General features: G+C 31.9%; 1 protein-coding gene across 6 annotated transcripts in view; it reads left to right on the top strand.

Annotated features, from left to right (window-relative positions):
• The window catches only part of Zip48C (Zinc/iron regulated transporter-related protein 48C), a 52,494-nt gene that overhangs the window by 22,255 nt on the left and 7,446 nt on the right, over nucleotides 1–22,793 (top strand). For 5 of the 6 annotated variants that reach the window (XM_076477956.1, XM_076477957.1, XM_076477954.1 and 2 more), the window contains 5 exons: nucleotides 755–899; nucleotides 5,727–5,867; nucleotides 11,535–11,604; nucleotides 16,314–16,412; nucleotides 22,232–22,390. In XM_076477956.1, coding sequence (XP_076334071.1) covers nucleotides 755–899; nucleotides 5,727–5,867; nucleotides 11,535–11,604; nucleotides 16,314–16,412; nucleotides 22,232–22,390 — 614 coding nt within the window. The remainder of the gene's footprint in view (nucleotides 1–754; nucleotides 900–5,726; nucleotides 5,868–11,534; nucleotides 11,605–16,313; nucleotides 16,413–22,231; nucleotides 22,391–22,793) is intronic. The other variant, XM_076477953.1, reaches the window with a different exon arrangement.

Here is a 22,793-nt window from a genome sequence, read left to right as displayed (position 1 = left end):
TGATTCCTGGTATCTGAGTTTTGACTTGCCACCAGTATGATCATCTTTCCACCCCTACATGATTGTTGATTCCTGGTGTCTGAGTTTTGACTTGCCACCAGTATGATCCCCACATCAGATCTTTTGATCTAACTGTCTCATCTTAGTGAGTGTCCTTCAGACACTTGAACGATTCTTCTTTCTCTCCCTTTCACTAGTCCCTTTACCTATTCAGTGGGGGAATTCTAAACGTTTATGTGAGTTGAGGTAACATACCGTAGAAGTTATAAATATATTTATGATAGATACTTATCTAACACTTCCCACCCTTCTTCTTCACTGAAAAACAGTACTTCCATCTTTTTCCAAAACTCGAAGTGATGGTTTGATAGTATTGTATTAGGGTGTCATGTTGGTGGGGGGTTGACGTATGATAATTTGTATGAGAAATGCATTGGAATCAATCAATTTGTAGAGGAGGGACAAAGGCTTGTGGTCTGCATGACAGTTTATTTTGCATGTAGAAGGAAGTAATCAATAGGAATAGTTTTTTTTTATGTGTAATCAAAAGTTTGAGTCACATTTTTTTCTATTTGAAATTGAATATTGTATTGGAGAGTTTAGGCTTGTACAAGCATATTGTTAAATATGAAATGCATCTATAGTAATAGTAAATTAGTGGATTAGATTTGTGTATGTATTTGTTTATATTGTTATAAAACAAGTAGTCTCTATTTTCTCGGACTCATCACTGTTGTATTGATTGTATTTACAGGGAATTCACTCTCCAGGTATTACTCTTGCCCTGCATTCGGAGAGTAAACTTAAAAAAGAAGCTCCTTATCCAGCAGCTCCAGTTTCTAGTGGTTGTAAAGGTAATTTGTATAAAATCAAGTCATCATCTGCACCAGTAGAAAGAGGTCAGTATTATTTCCTTCAAGAAAAGTACCACAGAACATTGTTTAATTTGGTTAAAAACTGTTAAAAAATAAACATAAATAACCAACTTAGCATGTAAGGTAAAACTGTGTAAGATAGAACATTAAAATAGTATACTTTGGTAAGTTGAGTAATTATGTTGATTCAATACAGTAGTAGTTACACAGCATTAGTTATATGCAGAGAACCTGTCAGAGCAGGTTAATCTTATAATTGCAGTCAAAGGTTACATACTATTGATTACATGTAGGACTGTCATTTATTTTGGTCAGTTATGTATTATATTGAAGGCTACATACTGTGAATCACTTGTACTATGTAATAAGATACACTGTGGTATTTTGTAACACTCATCTGTACACCTAGGTATCCCTCTCTGAATAGAATGAAAACATTCATCGTTTTGTTTCACGTGTAGTATGTATAACAAAATGTCTGTATTTCAATGAAGTGCTACTTGAATATCCAATCTGATACTGATTCTTGCCAGTTTGAAATTAATATGTTTATTCCAGAGGGTTAGTTGCACTTTATAATAAGTTGTATAATAATGTTGTAGCATATCACTATAGTCTTGGTTCACTGTAAATTATCAACCATTGTCATGGAGTAGACTTACAGCTGAAGACAACCATTTTCAGTACATGTAATATATTGTAAAACTGTCAAACAGTGCAGACCAAGGGATGTAGCACTTTTAGAAGGGAGGAACTCTCAATAGTCAGAAACGTTTTCAGAGTAGAGTGTTTTGGAAAGCATCAGCTTTAATTTTATCGTCAAATTATTGATTGTTGTTACAGAAGAATACAGTGCTGCTAAAATTCATTTTGACAAAACTGTCAGGGCTTGAAATTAACAACTGCCCAACGTCCAGGGGCATGTAAATGTTACCTGCGGGCAACAGTCCTTGCTATGCCTATTTCCTGATCGGACAAGTGATATTTTGTGTATAAATAATTGTTTTATTGGTCATTTTTAATGGATGTTTTTTCCGATAATGGGTGATAACAGTCTGTAATGAAACTGAAAGTTGGGCAAACAAGCCACGATTTCTCTCATCAGACATCCTCTCCCTGCTGCACCTGTGACACATGTTGTAACATATAAATTACAAGGTCCATGTGTAAACTAAATTGAACAGCCTTGTTCAGTAGTTTCTGTGTCACGGGTTTCAGGGCCAGCAATTTTTGTGAACAGACACCCTCTCTCCAATATCTGGTTGTCTCCATATAATTTACAATGCCCAATAACTCCATGCATCTTGTTGTCTGCAGTTAATGTGTGGTTTTACCAAAGAATATGGCTTTGTTGAAATATATCGAAAAGTGAAGGAAATCTCATGATGAGAGTTTAGAATTGAATGCAGAAAGTGATATTAGTAAAGACAATAGTTGTACAAAGTGAAAGGAAGTCTGTAGTGAAGATGTTAGGACTGAGAAGGATGAAAAAGTTGAGAGAAAAGCAGGCACCACCACTAGTGTCAGTGGCTATAGTGAGACCATTCCTGAGGCAGCAAGATCAAGCAGTCAGGTGGGTAACTCAATGCCTTTGGCAGAACACAATAAAAAGTATGACTTGGAGAAGCAATCTTGAAGTTACCTGCCAAAATGGGAAAAAGCATTCCCTTGGTTTGATCAAGAAACTAATGAAATGTTTTGCAAGGCATGTGAAAGCCACAAAAACATATGCCAGGGAAATAGTGTCTTTGTAAAAGGTACCAGTAACCTTCGTCTATAATTGATCAAAGCCCAGGAAATAAGTGGAAGGCATACTATGTGTGCTCAAGCTGCCAATGCTGAAGCTAACCCACAGGTTCAGCCAATGGATTTATGCATGAGAAATTTACATGCTCATCAGCTTGAGAAACTGGAAAAACTTTTCACTGCCACCTATTACTCAGTAGTAACAGAACATCCGTTTTCTCATTTTATGCCTTTATGTAAGTTATGGAAAATAAATGGAGTGTAGCAAGGAAGCATGTACATAAATTACAAATCATCGAGGAACTTTATCAAATGTATTAATGACATCATAATGAAAGATCTGTGTACAGACCTTAACAATGCTGCAGTGTTTTACTTCATATCGGATGGATCTACAGACTCTGGAGTAATTGAAGAGGAGATTTGTTGAGGGAGCAAATGTTACAAAATTTTTGGACTTGCAAGCCCCACCCAGTGATACTGTCACAGGATTAAAAACAGCAGTTGAAAAAAACATTTGAGACAGTTGGTGTGGAGAACTGGTAAAGAAAGACAACCAGGATAGGTACTGATGGTGCTTCTGTCAATACTGGAGCAGAAAATGGACTAATCACACTTCTTACTAGAGATGGAATGCCATGGTTAGTTGGGGTATGGTATGTGGCCCACCTATTTGAAAGGGGACTGTTGGATGCTATAAATGAAGGAACAAAAGTTTTTATCGGACATAAAAGATCTTCTGTTAGTACTTTACAAACAGTATCATTTCAGTGCCAAAACAAGCAGGGAACTAAAAAGTGTCAGTGATGCTCTAGAAGAAAAAACATTAAAACCTGTGAACATCCTAAAGACAAGATGGCTCCTCATCTCTATAGAGCACTTGAAGTTCTGATGAAAAGAAATTTCAACTTTGTATATATGTATTTAGACCATACAGCTTAGTCAAAAGATGCTAGTGCTACAATGGTTGGGAGAGATAGAACAAAACCAACAGGATTTGAAAAAATACAAGACTCTGCTGCATATGCATTTCCTGCTTAATATCTTGCATGAATCCTCACTACTGAGCTTAAGCTTCCAATGTGACCAGGTTACTCTAACTGGCTCACTTGATGCACTGAATACCTTTGTGCTTGCCAAAGGTAAAGCACAAATTTATCCTGTCTTGTTTGAAGAGAGGGCTTCAAACATATGAATGGAGAAAATCTAAGACACTTTATCCAAGATGTTGGTGAAGGCAATCAGTGGCAAGAGATTGAGCTAACCAAACATGAGCAGGATCTTCAACAGTTTGAAAATGTGAAAGAACATATTGCAGAGAGTCATAGATCATACTCAGAAAAGATTTAGACCTTTTCTGGAGAAGGAACTAATGCAGGTTGCCATGGTGCTTGATCCAAGAGACTGGCCTTTCTATGAACCGTAAGAACCTCTTGCTGTGTTTGGGGTAGATCAAATTAACACTGACAGCTCATATTGAACAACCTCTTCAGGTTGTAGACTATGATAAGGCTGCAGCATTACACGAGTGTCTTCACCTAAAGGCATTCTCTTGGCGGTGAGACGATGTTCGAGGCATGGACTTTTATCACTTCTGAAATTGGATTTTTCTTCAATTCTTCAACAGATTCTCTAATTTGTCTTTTGGCAGAAATCATTCTCACACTGCCAATGAATACAGCATGTTGCGAAGAGGGATTTTCCATTACGAAGAAAATCGAGCATGACTGGAGAACCAGTCTGGATCCAGTCATGCTATTCATACTTATGAGGATAGAAATAGATGGTCCAACATTGGCTGAGTTTAACTCCAGGAGAGCAGTGGAGTACTGGTGGGCTCAATCTCTTCATACCAGGAGGTCTGATTACCTTGATGACTAAGTCTAGTCTACCTACTGCTTACCAGTGTACTTATCAGAGCAACTGTTTACAGGTATTATGAAGTACTATTCCACTTTTAGACTACTTGTAGTCTACCAGGATAATTAACATGCTCACTTACCTGTTGATGAAGATGCTTATAATCATTGTATGTGGAGTAACTACTGAAAGTTTCGATGTTTTTATTGAGTATTGTTGTATTTTGAAGTGTTCAGATTTACAGATATTATAATGCTTATTATGTTACACTTGTGTTTTATTATTGAAGTCAGTTACTGAAATGGTATATCTGTCTGTTGTCAGTCTGTTGCAGTTTTTATTTGGGACAGTGGCTCCTAAGTGCAGGCAAGCGAATATTTCACAAAGGTTACCCTCAGGACAAGTTGTCAAAAAAGTTAGTGTTGAGCCTTGGCTGTGCACGTAATTTATTGTGGATAAAGTTAAAGGTGTCTCAAACTTCCATCCATGCTTCACGATATTCATGACAGATGACCGAAGAAACTGAATTCAATTCCATTACATACCTGATAAGGACTGTTTTACATCTTCAAGTTGAAGAAGAACAAAAGATCTGTAGAATATATCTATAGAATTGTAGTCTAAGATTAAATTTTCCCAAATCTTGTGAAAACTCTTGTAAGGAAAATTGTGGTATAGAATAAAGTTTCATAACCATCAAATCGACACTACTTCGGAAGTAATTCCAAGGATAACACAACTCCTAAATCATTGTTCTTCTAAAGTGTAGTTTACTCTCAGCAGTATTATATAAACTGCAAATAAATTATGTACTAAGTTACTTTTATAAAACAGCTCTACAAATTTATCCAGCACGTCTTCTTATAAAGTTTATTAACTCTCAGTACTATTATCTGAGCCTCAAATAAATTATGTAATGCTTTACTTTTATAAAATAACTTTGAAACTTAACAATTGTTTTCAAACATATAAAAAGTAATTCAGATATTCATCCCAGTAAGGAGCTCGTGTAATAGTTTGTACATTTTAATGTTGGATTAACATATCAAGAATTCATTATTAGGACATGCAACAGTTATAAATCAGAAGTTAAGAAAATATAAAGATTTATTAACTTCTAAAAAAGCACATCATATAAACAAGATAAAAATGTAACAAAAACTTGAAATAATAAATTTCAAAGAATTTGGTATGTCACTTTTATGGTAGCTTTGAAATTGTTTTTACATTCTATCTACTTTTAAGTGAGGAAACATGATGGACTAAATAATAGGAAGCACAGGACCCTGCAAGAAAGAAATACAGAATGTCAAAAAAAAGAATTGGAAAGAAGTTGGAAAAGGATATTCCTGTTACTTGTGGCTATCACTGTTCATAACATTCCTGGTAAAAATTTTGTTCTATTACAAAACTTTTATGTATGGTATTTGTTTGGTGTTAAATAACCTATTCCACTTCCTGTAATGTTTACAGTTCAAATTAATATGAAAGTTGGGAGTCAGTTCAAGATGTTCATAATAAAGAAATTAATTGAAGACTAAGTAACACATCACAATACATTTAATTTAACATATTAAAATATATATCTACATCAAAATCACTTCCCTCAACAATGGTTTGTTCAATAATGAGTTCTCATAAAATATTAACATCTGAACAATATCTAGTAAGTTATTGATTAATCTAAACCTAGTTAAAAAATTGGACATTTTTGTACTTTATGTTGTTCTAATTAATTGAGAACATTATTGATACATTGAGAAATTAATACCTATGCATATTTCAGCAAATGAATAATAAAATATAATCCTGTTATGTCAGAGTAAATCCATTCAGTATGCAGTTTTTTTTTTGTTATCAGAGGATCTATAAACTACCAATCAAAAGCGGAACATCACGTGCTAAAGTTATGGTAATAAACTTTCTGCAGAGTTGTAATTACCCAGTTTATTACCATAACTTTTGCACGTGATGTTCCGCTTCTGAATGGTAGTTTATAGATCCTCTGATAACAAAAACCATAACTGCATACTGAATGGATTTACTCTGATATAACAGGATTATATTTTATTATTCATTTGCTGAAATATGCATATGTATTCAACTTCAACTCTGAGCTTCAACTTCTGAGTTGTATTTACTTTTTACATATATTCTTACACTTGTTACTTCCAATTTTGAACACACTGTTATTTTATTTCACAGTGGTTTCTGATATCATGAAGTTCCTTTTGCTTTCCCTAGCTTCTTCCTCATATTAGAATTTAAACTGTTCATCTAATTAAACTATATAAACTACATTGCCTTCTTCCTAACTATATTTGATAATCTCATTGGTTTGACCATCTTTGTGTCCATATTTAGTTAATTAGCATTTTTCTTAAGTTGTTTGTAGCATTTAATACATGTAATATGTTCTTCAGTTGTTTTGTAAAGACTCAAACAATTAAAACTAAAACATTTCTTATTCTGCAAGTATCTTATAATCACTAATGTTCAAAGTTTATTTACCAAAGTTAAATGGTTTATAATGTTCACAATCTATAAAAGTTTCTGGTCAGATTCTGTAGTTTTCTGTTTAATAAGTGTTAATCACAATTATAGTTTCCAAGGCTTCTAGTATACTGACTGTAGCTGACCAGTAATAATCTGTCTCTTGGCATGTTACTTTATATAGTTTAAGGTGAGATTCTTGAACATTCAACAATGTTCATAAACATGCTAATATATTTGTAAAACAAATATTGTTGATCTTACTCTAAAGAATCTTCTACAAATTTAGAGAATAGGCAGGACATCCTATTAGGCAATACACATCCTACAACAGGGGTTCCCAACCTTTTGGCACTCGCGACTTGAAAATGTAATTGATGAAATAAAATTAATGTTATCCCAAGCTACTTCTAACAAGGCTATGCGACTCCCCTGCCAAGGCTTCATGACCCCTAGGGGGTCGCAACCCACCGGTTGGGAACCCCTGTCCTACAATATGTCACATTCATCAAATTGAAACACTCATAGGTATTAAAATAAATAGCTATTTGTTTTCAGACTCTTATTTGTTTTAAAACACATCTCATCACTAGTCACATTTTATTCTTATACTGCTATTTGTTTTAAAACACATCTCATCACTAGTCACATTTTATTCTCATACTGCTATTTGTTTTAAAACACATCTCATCACTAGTCACATTTTATTCTCATACTGCTATTTGTTTTAAAACACATCTCATCACTAGTCACATTTTATTCTCATACTGCTATTTGTTTTAAAACACATCTCATCACTAGTCACATTTTATTCTCATACTGCTATTTGTTTTAAAACACATCTCATCACTAGTCACATTTTATTCTCATACTGCTATTTGTTTTAAAACACATCTCATCACTAGTCACATTTTATTCTTATACTGTTATTTGTTTTAAAACACATCTCGTCACTAGTCACATTTTATTCTCATACTGCTATTTGTTTTAAAACACATCTCATCAGTAGTCACATTTTATTCTCATACTGCTATTTGTTTTAAAACACATCTCATCACTAGTGACATTTTATTCTCATACTGCTATTTGATTAAAACACATCTCATCACTAGTTACATTTTATTCTTATACTGCTATTTGTTTTAAAACACATCTCATCACTAGTTACATTTTATTCTCATACTGCTATTTGATTAAAACACATCTCATCACTAGTCACATTTTATTCTCATACTGCTATTTGTTTTAAAACACATCTCATCACTAGTCACATTTTATTCTCATACTGCTATTTGTTTTAAAACACATCTCATCACTAGTCACATTTTATTCTCATACTGCTATTTGTTTTAAAACACATCTCATCACTAGTCACATTTTATTCTCATACTGCTATTTGTTTTAAAACACATCTCATCACTAGTCACATTTTATTCTTATACTGTTATTTGTTTTAAAACACATCTCGTCACTAGTCACATTTTATTCTCATACTGCTATTTGTTTTAAAACACATCTCATCACTAGTCAGATTTTATTCAGATACTGCTATTTGTTTTAAAACACATCTCATCACTAGTCACATTTTATTCTCATACTGCTATTTGTTTTAAAACACATCTCATCACTAGTCATATTTTATTCTCATACTGCTATTTGTTTTAAAACACATCTCATCAGTAGTCACATTTTATTCTCATACTGCTATTTGTTTTAAAACACATCTCATCAGTAGTCACATTTTATTCTCATACTGCTATTTGTTTTAAAACACATCTCATCACTAGTGACATTTTATTCTCATACTGCTATTTGATTAAAACACATCTCATCACTAGTTACATTTTATTCTTATACTGCTATTTGTTTTAAAACACATCTCATCACTAGTTACATTTTATTCTCATACTGCTATTTGATTAAAACACATCTCATCACTAGTCACATTTTATTCTCATACTGCTATTTGTTTTAAAACACATCTCATCATTAATCATGTTTTGTTTTCAGACCCTATTTGTTTTAAAACACATCAGTAGTTACATTTTGTTCTCATACTACTCTGTTTTAAAACACATCTCATCACTAGTCATGTTTTGTTCTCATACTGCTATTTGTTTTAAAACACATCTCATCATTAGTTACATTTTGTTCTCATACTACTCTGTTTTAAAATGCATCTCATCATTAGTCATGTTTTTTTTTATGGACTCCTATTTGTTTTAAAACACAACACACCTCATCCTTAGTCATGTTTTGTTTAGAGACTGCTGTTTGTATTATGAAATGCCTCATCATTGGTTGTGTTTTGTTTTCAGTTAGCTATTGGTTTTAAATACATCTCTTCATTAGTCAGTCATGTTTTATTTTCAGACTGCTGTTTGTTTTAAAATTTAGTTTCAGAATTATTACTATTTAATATTACAATAATTCTTCTTACAGTGAAACTTAAAAAAAAACAGGTTTCTTCAAAATTGAAATTTCTCTAGTGTAAACATATATTTTTGAACATAAAAACAAACTTGGGTGAAATATTTCATTTGGTATTCAAAATCAGCATTATACATGTACAAACAAGATTTAGTATATATTTTGCAGTGTTTATGTTTAGTTGCTTATTGATTCTTAATACTTTGTTCTAAAACAAATTGCGAATAAAAGAAATATTTGTAAAAAGTCACAACTTGGATATGGGTTACAGCATTTACTGTTAGATTCATGTATTTCTTTTGAAGTTTTATGTTTTGAAACAATAGTCATATGATATGTAATGTAGGCCCTTTTAAGCCAAGAATGTGTTAGTTGTTATACTGCTGTTGCAGTGTTTAATCATACATTCTAATATTAGAATAATATCTAGTTATACTTAAAATGTATAGGCCCAGCATGACCAAGCGCATTAAGGCATGTGACTCGTAATCTGAGGGTCGCGGGTTCGCATCCCCGTCGCACCAAACGTGCTCGCACTTTCAGCCGTGGGGGCGTTATAATGTGAAGGTCAATCCCATTATTCATTGGTAAAAGAGTAGCCCAAGAGTTGGCGGTGGGTGGTGATGACTAGCTGCCTTCCCTCTCGTCTTACACTGCTAAATTAAGGACGGCTAGCACAGATAGCCCTCGAGTAGCTTTGTGCGAAATTCAAAAACAACAACAACAACAACTTAAAATGTATAATTTACAATTCAAGTAAATATTTCAATATTGAACATACTCTCTGATCTTACTACTTCAAGTATAAACTGTTCTTCTGCATAAAATGCACAGAAACTTAGTCTTATGATATATCTTTTGTTGGTTTAACAACTTTTCATACTGACCATCATACTGTGTCTTAAATTTCTTGTGAAAATGTTATGTCTTAGTATATCCATTTCATGAGTCATTACATCAAGTAGCAGTGAAAACAGTTTGTTTATTTTAATTTAATCTATTTTAAATACTGTTTTGTGTTTAAGTAGTATTTTTCTTGTCATTGTGCAATTACACATTTCAATGTGTTTTCCGTTGCTGAAAGATTTATAATATTTTGTAGTTAGAATATCAAACTAAGAACTTCTGTGCATTAAAAGTTTAAAAAATCAGGTAACAGAATCTGTTGTTCTGTACAAGTTATACATCTGTAGCTTATCTCTGTTACAGAATATGTTGTTCTGTACAAGTTATACATCTGTAGATTATCTCTGTTACAGAATCTGTTGTTCTGTACAAGTTATACATCTGTAGATTATCTCTGTTACAGAATATGTTGTTCTGTACAAGTTATACATCTGTAGCTTATCTCTGTTACAGAATATGTTGTTCTGTACAAGTTATACATCTGTAGCTTATCTCTGTTACAGAATATGTTGTTCTGTACAAGTTATACATCTGTAGCTTATCTCTGTTACAGAATCTGTTGTTCTGTACAAGTTACATATCTGTAGGTTATCTCTGTTACAGAATATGTTGTTCTGTACAAGTTATACATCTGTAGCTTATCTCTGTTACAGAATATGTTGTTCTGTACAAGTTATACATCTGTAGCTTATCTCTGTTACAGAATCTGTTGTTCTGTACAAGTTATACATCTGTAGATTATCTCTGTTACAGAATCTGTTGTTCTGTACAAGTTATACATCTGTAGATTATCTCTGTTACAGAATCTGTTGTTCTGTACAAGTTATACATCTGTAGCTTATTTCTGTTACAGAATCTGTTGTTCTGTACAAGTTATACTTCTGTAGCTTATCTCTGTTACAGAATCTGTTGTTCTGTACAAGTTACACATCTGTAGGTTATCTCTGTTAAAAATATTTATCATCAACTGGTGTTTTTATTGCAACATTTTATGTTAGTTAGAATTAGAGAACTAAACTACAGTCAAAACGTAGGTTAAAATGATAGAGGACTACTAACTTACAAGTCATGTGATGTATTCAAGAAATTGAATAATAACAAAACATTTGTGTATTTTTTAGATATCTCTGCATACATATTTGTGTATTTAATATATTTTATGTTTTAGGAACATATATATAAATTATAACTAAAGTTTAGCTATGTATTTTTCATTTTATCCAGAAGGTCTTGCAGTTGGTGTAGGCTTTGGAGCTGTTAATAAGACCAAATTTGCTACATTTGAGAATGCAAGGTATGCACACATTGTTTTTGTGATTTGAATGTTTATAAAGAAATGAATAATATTAATTTTATACAGAGTTTAGAATTGATAATTTAATGTGTCTAAAGTTGTTGTTTTTTGTCTGATTTGTTGTTAAAACTGGTAAATGGTGTGTAGGATAGTATTTAAAGATGTCTTCCATTATTATTACATGCATTAAAATTTTATAAGGAACACATCTTCAGAAAATAAAATGTGGAAATGGCTCGATTGGGTTGTGAAAGAAGTTTTATTACAGATTAACTGTGTTTGTATAAGCTTCTCTATGAGGTACAGTTGGTTTACATGTACACAGGAGTATGTATAGAGTATAAAGTAAAGAGGTCACATGTATGGAGAGTGCTTAACTGCTTGGTATCCTAGAGTGTTGTTCAGTAATGTTGCTTCTTTTTATTCTGCATCTGTTGATGTTTTGTTATTAGTTTAAATCAGTTGTTTTTTTTTACATATTCTGTGAGTTGTTGTGTTGCAGTAGTGGTAAATATGGGAGGATTTTTTTTTTATTATATTCTATGGATCTGGTTTCTAGTTTTTCTGATGTAGAAACCAGGATGCTAGTTGTGTGTTATTTCATAAATGAAAGATGTCTTAATTGAACAACATAACCCCACTCAAAACTAACATCCCAGGGTACCAAGATAGCTTTATTAAGTTGGTAAGCTGTCTCCAGTCATGTGACATCTTTATTTCATATTGTTTTTTTTTGTTTGCTTTGATTAGAATTAAGCACAAAGCTACACAATGAGCTATATCTGTTCTTTGCTAACTACGAGTATCAAACTTGGTGTTTAGCGGTGTGAATCCACAGACATACCACTGTGCCACTGGGGGACATTCCATATTATATATATAAATTCCTGTGTATGTAAATTACTTGTATCTGATGGTGATATAAGCTTGTCAGAAGATAGATTTGTAATATTTTCTTTCACTACCCATTCATGCCACTATGAAACATTATTATTACATGTATCTCCTTAAATTTATAAACATTATTATTACATGTATCTCCTTAAATTTATAAACATTATTATTACATGTATCTCCTTAAATTTATAAACATTATTATTACATGTATCTCTTTAAATTTATAAACATTATTATTACATGTATCTCCTTAAATTTATAAACATTATTATTACATGTATCTCCTTAAATTTATAAACATTATTATTACATGTATCTCCTTAAATTTATAAACATTATTATTACATGTATCTCCTTAAATTTATAAACATTATTATTACATGTATCTCCTTAAATTTATAAACATTATTATTACATGTATCTCCTTAAATTTATAAACATTATTATTACATGTATCTCCTTAAATTTATAAACATTATTATTACATGTATCTCCTTAAATTTATAAACATATATTGAAAACTTACATTACTCCAGTTTTTTCATCTTATAAGGAATCTATTAATATGTTAGGATAGAGACTGCTTTTCAATAGATCTTAGAAAAGTAATTTACATGACCCTTTACCCTTCTGGATAAAAGTGTATAGAAGTATATATTGTGTGACTTTTTAAACATAATTAAACTACTTTGTTATGAATGTATGCCAGTAATCTTGACATCAGGACATAGATTACAATTGAAATGTTTATATTATCTAAATTTTCATTTATAAAGGAAATATTTATATTTTCAATCTACATTTTTCAAAGTGAGCATGATTTAGTGGCTTCTCTGTTATCAAGTTTGTACTTTTCCCTTAGGTTTCAGATTGTTTAGTTAGTTAGTAACACATGTTGACAAATCATAATATGAAATTTGAACTTCTTGATTTTCTGAGACATCACCATATTTGTTCAACCCAAATTGACACACCCCTTCCAAATTTTCTGTCTTTAAAGAAATATAGGGTGTTTGGAAAGTCACTGTGCAGTTTGGTAATCATATTTTATTCGGTCTGTTTCAAGCCAGCAACTGATAGCGGTGTTTAGAAACAAAATAAGAAGGATCCAGGCCTGTATTGATGACAACGGGAGTCACTTTCAACATTGTTTATAATTGTCATACATATTTACCTCCTGTATTCTATATTGAAACATGTCTGTTAATAAATATATAAGTGCACAGTGATTTTCCGAACACCCTATATGTTTAATTCTTTAAGATTGCTATTTAAATTGTTTATAACCAATATATAGAGCCATTTCTACATTACATAAAGCACATGATTGTTTTATTTTAGTGGTAAAGACTAATAATTCTCCTGTTTGGACTGATAGTGCTGCTTTGAGAAGTAGTGAAATTTAACCTGTTTATATGTTAGTATGAAAGTTGGGTAATTGTTAATTATTTTAGACCAGCATTTGTATATTTTGTGTTTTAAAATGCACATGTAAAAGATAGAAGAATTATTTTGGACAACTATCAGAATGAGAAAAATAGGCTTAATAAATATGATGCCCACAAGTGCAAAGGCCTCAAAGATAAAGTTAGTGCAAACTTTCATGGTTTTGTGCATATTTTTATTTGCTATATATTTTTTTTAAAAAGTAACTAAAATTTATTAGGTTATTCATGAAAATTGTTTTAAATAAAAATAATAATAAATTATTCTCAAGGAATGTAGAAAGGAAAAGCACTGCATAATGTAAGTCAATGTTTACTATGTCTTGTGCCAAGCTGTCACCAGGTCAGTTATTGCTTTTTTATGCCAATTAATTATGGTTCAAAGAGCAATAAGACAATGAAATGAAAACATGTAGAAACTTTTAAAGAGCCTGAGGCCATTTAGAGTAAATAAATGTAATTGTCTTTTGTCATCTAAAAATAACACATTTTTTATTTCACTTTTAATATTTTATTCTGGAGGATTTTTTTCCATAGTAGTATTGGATGGAGAAAATAAGAGAAAAAACTTCATTTAAGAGGATTGAGAGATCATTCAAACTGTAATATGAAAAGAGATATTTTTATTCTTACAATAAAAATCACCCATTACTCAGACTAAGTAAAAACTGTAAAAATTTAGACAAACCTTTTGTAAAAGTACTTTTTTTTTTGTACAGTAGACTTGTAATGTTTACCTAAAGCTTGCAACTCTTGTGATGATACACTTAGTATGTTCAGAACTATATTTACACAGTAATTACAAGCTTGGTCAGAATGGCTGAGGTCATATACATGACAACTTCCCACATTTGGGAATAGATCATCTACATGAACTGCAACTTGATTGAATCAGTAGAGAAACATTGTGAGTTTCTGATACAGTAGTTATCTCTTTTACAAAATTAACCATTTCACCCCACTGTGCACTCTGTGTGATAACATTTTCTTTACACATGCCCCAAGCCTTATGTCCCTGCCTCCTGTTGGAATTACTATATTCCGTGATGAATGTAACTTTCCCTTCTATCAAACCTTCGCTTCTTGTTTGACAGTGTTTGAATTCAGAAATCTTCCTTAGTGTGCTTAGTTTTTGCTGTGTGACTAACACAAAGTGGTTCCTTTTTCAGTTTACTTTATTTTACACCATTTCGTTCTTACCACTATATTTCTGCATTCAACAGTTTGTGAAAATTTTTTTTTAGTTATGAATTCTGAAGTTCATGTTCTATTTCGGGTGCCACACCAATGACCAATGTGGTGTGAGCAACCTGATGATGAATCTCTCTGCTTTTGTACGTTGGGAGATTGAACTCTATTCAGGTAAATATTTGTTCCCAGACATTGCCCAGGTTCCTGTTGTGTCTGCTGAAACTTTTCAGACTAACAAGAATATTGATAATATTTTTCTGCCTCCAGTATTTGATGTTCCTTCTCAATTACAGGCTGAACAATGAACTAGGCTTAACATGGTCTTCATTTATTTTTTGTCTCAAGTTTGTGATATTTTATCCCTTTCAAGATTTCTTGAAAAGGACTAAATGGATTTGAACAAAAGATAGTATAAATTTGAACTATGATCTAACTTAGAAATAATTAGTTTGGGAGGGTCTAAGTTTAAGGTCACAAGGTCATGAAAAATTTTAAAAAATCTTTATCTGTTAATTCAAGACTGCTTTTTCACACAATTTTTGTTCTGTAATTCAGTCAAAAATTATTGCATTTTGACAAAACTTGGTGGACTTGCATATAATATTATTCTACATTGTCCTGCCAAAAATGGGCCATGTTAACAAATAAAAAGACACATTTTCATATTTTTTTGAGTCCCAAATATGACCAATGTTGCATGGAGATAGTATGCTCTTTACTGAGTATCTCTCTAGTTTATCTTTCTGGTTATAGCATTTTCCAGAAAATCATTGAAGTACAAGTTTTTAAAATCTGGTAGTTAAATACAGCTCTGTTTTTTCATTGAGTTATATAGATGTTAATTGTTATCATGTTCAGTTTTTAAATATTCTAAGTTATTTATATACATTTTGTAAAGTGTTCTTGCTTATAATAGAAGCCTTTGCTCAATTTGCTATGAACAAACACTTATGTGATAGCTGGAACTAATGTTTTAGTCTTTTATTTGCATACTTGAAAAAATAATTCATTGTTCATATTTTCACTGAAATATGTCTTCTGTTCTCATTGTTAGTTGTAAGATAACTGAACTTTAACCTTTAACCTCCTTGTTTTATATAATGTTTCAGTGAGCTACCTATAGCAGTTATTCAGAGTGAAACAAATTTAACTTATAGATAATTTATTTATTTGCAGAAATCTAGCCATAGGAATTGGCATTCAGAACTTCCCAGAAGGCCTTGCCGTGAGTTTGCCTTTGCATGGAGCAGGAATTTCTTATTGGAAAAGTTTTTGGTATTGACATGATATATTTTTGAACAACTTGATGTGTATTCTGTGTGTAATGCATGGTATATATTTTTGAACAACTTGATGTGTATTCTATGTGTAATGCATGGCTAATACAAAACACATTTGGATTATAAAGAATATATGGAGGGGAAAATACCAGTAAAACATTTTCTGGGAGCAAAGATGACCATATGTGATGTTGGAAGGTGACTTCTATATTAAAAAGACATTGGTATTGACATAAGTCAGAAAAGTATATCATAACTTGAAGATGTCATGAAGTTTTTACAGTAAAATATGTGTTTTATGTTTATTATTTTTTGGCCCTCTAAGATTAACTTTTAAAGAAAATTTTCATGAACCCATAGTTTTTGTAAGCCCTCAGATTTTCATAGGCCCTAGGCACTGTGCCTATTGTGCCTAATAGATAATCTGGCCTTGGGCACATGATAATACAATCTCAAGGTCACCTTTTAGTACCATTTGTGTTACTGCAAACTAAATAGCATAATATTTCAGTTTTAGTAGGTAATATAACTCAATAAAACACTGAAACAAAAGTCTACAAATAGATCTATTGCTTCTTATTGATTTATTTAACAAACAGTTTTATGCATTAACACAATTAAGAAGCCATACTGTATTGTAATAAACATTACAATGTTTTGCTCTTTGATCTTTAATATAATGCATTATGAAGCTTTAAAACATAATTAATACATTTGAGATTGTAGATCAGTGTAAAATAAATTATTGTGGAAACCAAAAAAAAACATTTGCTGTTTCAAACTATTATTTATGTAAAAGCATTACACTTTGCTTTTTATATTGTATGTACTAACTAAAGCATTGTGGCCTTCTGAAATTGTCCGTGCTCAGTTGCATTGTACATCTTTCTGATATTGTAATGTAAATGTTACTATCACAGAGTTAGTCTTAGGATACTTAGGAATGTTGCAAATGAGAGATTTTGTGAAACATCTATTAAATGTACTAGATTGTAAGTACAGTCAGTTGATAAGATGTATAAAAACAAAATAGTTGTTTTCTAGCCATTAAAGTGAATCACTCAATATCTGCCGTTTTGGATATCTCTAAGCTGTTAACACATTGAGTTACTTTGTATAAATAATTCAGTGTTTATGTTCATGTAGTGAAAGTATTGTGGCTGTAAACATATGCATACAGCCAAGTTAAAAATGTACAAACTTGTAAAGAAATGTTAATATGTAGTGAAAGTATTGTGGCTGTAAACAGAGGCAATACAGCCAAGTTAAAAATGTACACACTTGTAAAGAAATGTTAAAATTGTTTAATATAACGGCAGGAGTGCCCCAAGGATCAGTCCTCTCTCCACTTCTTTACATAATTTTCGTCAGTGACATACCTTTTCCAAATCTAACATACACACACAATTCACAATACGCAGATGACATCGCAATCTGGAGCACCTCCAGAAACCCAGTAATGGCCATGTCTCGCGTACAAGAATCACTAAACATCGCCTCAACATGGAGCAACAAGTGGAGGGTCGTGTTAAATCCGACAAAAACACAAGCAATCACCTTCTATAGAAAACTAAAGAAGCAAAGAAAAAATCTAGAAAAAATAAATCTATCACTTGGAAACACAACCATCAACATGAGCAAAAACATCACATTCCTTGGCGCCACTTTCACACAAAACTAACATGGAAAAACACATAAACAATATACACTCATCAATAAGAAAAGGATTTCATATCTAAAGACTATAACTGGTAAACAATCAAAATGCGCACCAACACCATTATACAAATATACAAGGCTTACATCCGGCCCACTAATAGAGTAATGGATGTCAAGTAACATACAACATGTCAAACAACACACTCCAAAAAAATCCAAGTGCAACAAAACAAAATATTAAAATCCGCATTCAGTTTACCATCTTTTACACCAACAAATTATCTACACCAAATTAGTAATTTACCAACTATAAGAGATAGAATAACAGAACTTTCTATGAAATATTATCAAAAGCAGAAAACAGAAACAAACTAACGGCATCACTACACAAATTATCAAGTGCACCAACAAAATACATATCACCATACAACATATTTCAAGAATCACAATCCACTCAACAAAGAGTCTAAATACATAAAACTATGTTATTAACATGAATTCCTTTTTTTCAGGTACAGGGCACACGACAGGCAAAACTTTCGGCCTGTCGTGTGAAAGTGGGTTTTCTCGGGTACTCCCGCTTCCCCACATCAAAATCTTCAGGCATTGATTTCTAGATCCCAGCCCAGGCAACCTTTTGCCAGACCCAGAATCGGGCGTTTGATTTGATCTGAACTTGAATGAATTACATTCATGTTCACATCTACCCAACTTTTTCTTTTCGAGACAGGTCCCGACCTTTCCTTCTTTCCACTGCTACCTTTGCCTCCACCCAAAAGACCATTTAGTGAGACATTCCCCACCCAAAAAGTCAAGAATAATAACGATAATTAATTTATTAAAATAATAATAATAAAAAAAACCACCACTTAATCCTAATAACAATTCACGAAAGGGGACGAAGAGGAACTACAAAGTTCCTGAACACCCCAGTTGGAGAGAGAACTCTTCGGATTTCTCTCTCTCTAAACTGAACCCCTGCCACGTTAGTTTAGTTTAGTTTTAGTTAAGAAATGTTAATATGTAGTGAAAGTATTGTGGCTGTAAACAGAGGCAATACAGCCAAGTTAAAAATGTACACACTTGTAAAGAAATGTTAATATGTAGTGAAAGTATTGTGGCTGTAAACAGAGACAATACAGCCGAGTTAAAAATGTACACACTTGTAAAGAAATGTTAATATGTAGTGAAAGTATTGTGGCTGTAAACAGAGGCAATACAGCCAAGTTAGAAATGTACACACTTGTAAAGAAATGTTAATATGTAGTGAAAGTATTGTGGCTGTAAACAGAGGCAATACAGCCAAGTTAGAAATGTACACACTTGTAAAGAAATGTTAATATGTAGTGAAAGTATTGTGGCTGTAAACAGAGACAATACAATCAAGTTAAAAACGTACAGACTTGTAAAGAAACGTTAATATGTAGTGAAAGTATTGTGGCTGTAAACAGAGGCAATACAGTCAAGTTAAAAATGTACACACTTGTAAAGAAATGTTAAGATGTAGTGAAAGTATTGTGGCTGTAAACAGAGACAATACAGCCAAGTTAAAAATGTACACACTTGTAAAGAAATGTTAATATGTAGTGAAAGTATTGTGGCTGTAAACAGAGGCGATACAGCAAAGTTAAAAATGTACACACTTGTAAAGAAATGTTAATATGTAGTGAAAGTATTGTGGCTGTAAATAGAGACAATACAGCCGAGTTAAAAATGTACACACTTGTAAAGAAATGTTAATATGTAGTGAAAGTATTGTGGCTGTAAATAGAGACAATACAGCCGAGTTAAAAATGTACACACTTGTAAAGAAATGTTAATATGTAGTGAAAGTATTGTGGCTGTAAACAGAGACAATACAGCCAAGTTAAAAACCTGCAAAGAAATGTTAAGAAGGAATCAAAACTCACCTGTTATTCTTATCTCGACTAAATATTGAATTATTTTCACCAGATAATATTAAAGTTCATGCTAACATATGAACAATTTTCAAATATTGGTATCAGAAGTGATGTTATTTTGATGAAAATAAAATAGAACTTTGAATGTATTACAAGTTGAATTTCAACAGTGAAGATGACCACCATGAGGTCAAAGAGTTAATTATTACTTGTTTTGGTGAAAATATTACAAAGAGAAATTTGCATAAAATTAAGAGAGGACCAAGAGGAATGTGACAAGAAACAAAATGATATCAAGAGATGAAATAAATATAAGATAGGAATAAAAAAGTCCAAAGATAATATTAATGGTAGACTAGAAAATGTACAGATAAATAACATGAAATAAGTATGAAAAGGCTGTAGTAACAAAATTGAGTAAGTACAGCGAGTAAGTAAGTAAGTATAGCAAGGTTATAATGACAAAATTAACAAAGTTAAATGTTAACTGAAGAAACACGTAAATGAGGTAGAAATCATTGGTGGCAATACAATAAAATCTAGTAAATAAATTATTAAAAGCAACAATTAAACCAGCCACACCTCTTTCTGTAAGTTCAAGAGTTCCAACTGATAACATCATTCATGAACAAATATGGAAGAGGAGATCGTTTGATCATTACTATTATCGCTACTGCTGTGCTATTTGATACTGAAGAACCTTTCTGGGCTACTTCAGCTATGGAGTAAGCAATTCCAGAACTTAGCTAGCCAGTTCAGTATGGGCCAACACAGTTTACTGGGAGCCATACTAGGCTTAATTTGAAATTGTTCCCAGAATAGATCGGTGGAATAGTGAACAACAAGCCATCTATCTTGCAGCCTATTTAAAAGGACCAAATCTGATAATATTAAGTAACCTTCCAGCTGAGAGCCACAAAAACCTATGAAGTATTGGTAACCACCTTATCTAACAGATGCAGTGTTGTACTAGAAAAAAGTATCGAGACCAAAGTTATGGAACAAAATATGGAGGAAAATGTATATCAGAACATTGGTATGAGTACTAACACTTTTATTGACAAACAAAGAACAGTGTTGTTCTCTGCTTATCAGTAAAAGTGTTAATACCCATACCAGCTGTTGTTTGATACATTTTTATTTCAAGTGGGTTTCTTGTTATCAGGAGTATGGAAGGAAGAAGAGATTTGAGCTAAACTAGAGAAATATTTATAAAGGGTTTTGTTCAGTTATCTTAACTTGATTCTACTCACATAATGATGGATTCTTTAGCACATGACCAGTTTATAGATATCTTATGAGATGAGGATCAGGCTAAGGCAAAGCAAATGTATATTTCTGAAGGAAGATCTGCTGTTGACAATAGAGCTTCATCCATCAAAGTTGCAGATAAACTACTAGTGAAGCCATCTAGAAGTTAAGGGAATATTAGATCCTATAATGTTGAAACATGAATTCTATCAATAGTGTGAAAACTGAAATATACAGAAGAGAGGAAATCAATCGGGCTCGTATGCAGACTATTTGAAAGAGGAATTCTAATTTGTGAAATCAAACGGTAACACATATTTTGCAAAGCACAATTTGCATACTAATACTATGGAGGTCTAGGGGCATTCCCCACCAAGAATGTATAAAAAGTAAATAGTATGAGATTAAATCTGGAAAGAATATTGCATGAAATATTACACAAACCAATTGTATTGTTGTATGCATAAAACCCATGTACATTCAATCAAAACTCAGCAGATCATAATTTTGTTGCAACACTAGATGGGAACTGGATTTACGTTAGAATAACATGTATGTTTTATTATAGTAAAGTACTGTTCTATCTACACAGGAGCTAAATTTATGTTAGAATAACGTATGTTTTATTATTGTATAGTATAGTCAAAAGACAAGAAATGTATCTCTGTAAATAGCACACATTTTTTTAAGTAGGTTTATAATTTAAATTATTATGTATTTTCATTTTTCCTACTTTAAATTTAATGAATTAACTGGTAAAGTTGAACAGTCTCATTTCACAGATAGTCTTTCATATTTCATTCTGAAAAATATAACTAGTCTATAAGATACCCTCTAAGTAAATTAAGTGTGTGGTTGAAAATTTGTGATTTTTCTCCTTTTTTGAGTTTTTAATATATTATAACTTCTTTCATACTCTTCCTATTTAAACAAAATATTTACTGTTAAGTTTCAAACCATACACATAAGAAGCTTTTCTATTATTGTTATATTTTTCTTGTAGGTATGGCCAGCTGAGTGGGATTGTAGAACCAGTTGCAGGTCTACTAGGTGTTGTGGCTGTTAGTATAGCAGAACCACTCTTGCCATATGCCTTAGCATTTGCTGCAGGTGCTATGGTATATGTTGTTTTTGATGACATAATTCCTGAAGCTAATATGGGGTAAGGTTAAAGGATGATTTAAATCTGTATAAAATTTTTAAAACATATATTTTTGGTGAGAGCATAATATTCCAAATGTGTTTTTTACTATTATTCAGATACATTTCAAATAAATACTTCTTTTTTAAATATTTAGTAATTTAGAGTCAAACACAGCAACACTTGTTAATATACGAGTGTTATGCTATAACTTAACATGTGTTCTCTAACTTAACAAGAGTACATTTGTCAAACTGCTCTCCATCTGATTAATCAAATAATTTGTCATATCTCAGGATGCAGCTTATTTTACAATAAATTACATGGTTTAGAGTAATCCTGAAGTAAAAAGTGAGTTTGGTGTGGTTGGTGTGAATGAATTTTTGCTAAAAATTGACTCCAAGTTAGCAGTTAATTTCATGCA

Source organism: Tachypleus tridentatus, chromosome 13 (genome assembly GCF_004210375.1).
Source record: "Tachypleus tridentatus isolate NWPU-2018 chromosome 13, ASM421037v1, whole genome shotgun sequence".
Classification (NCBI taxonomy): Eukaryota; Metazoa; Arthropoda; class Merostomata; order Xiphosura; family Limulidae; genus Tachypleus; species Tachypleus tridentatus.
Note: the sequence above shows the minus strand (reverse complement) of the source record. Positions and strands in the feature narration are given on the sequence as shown.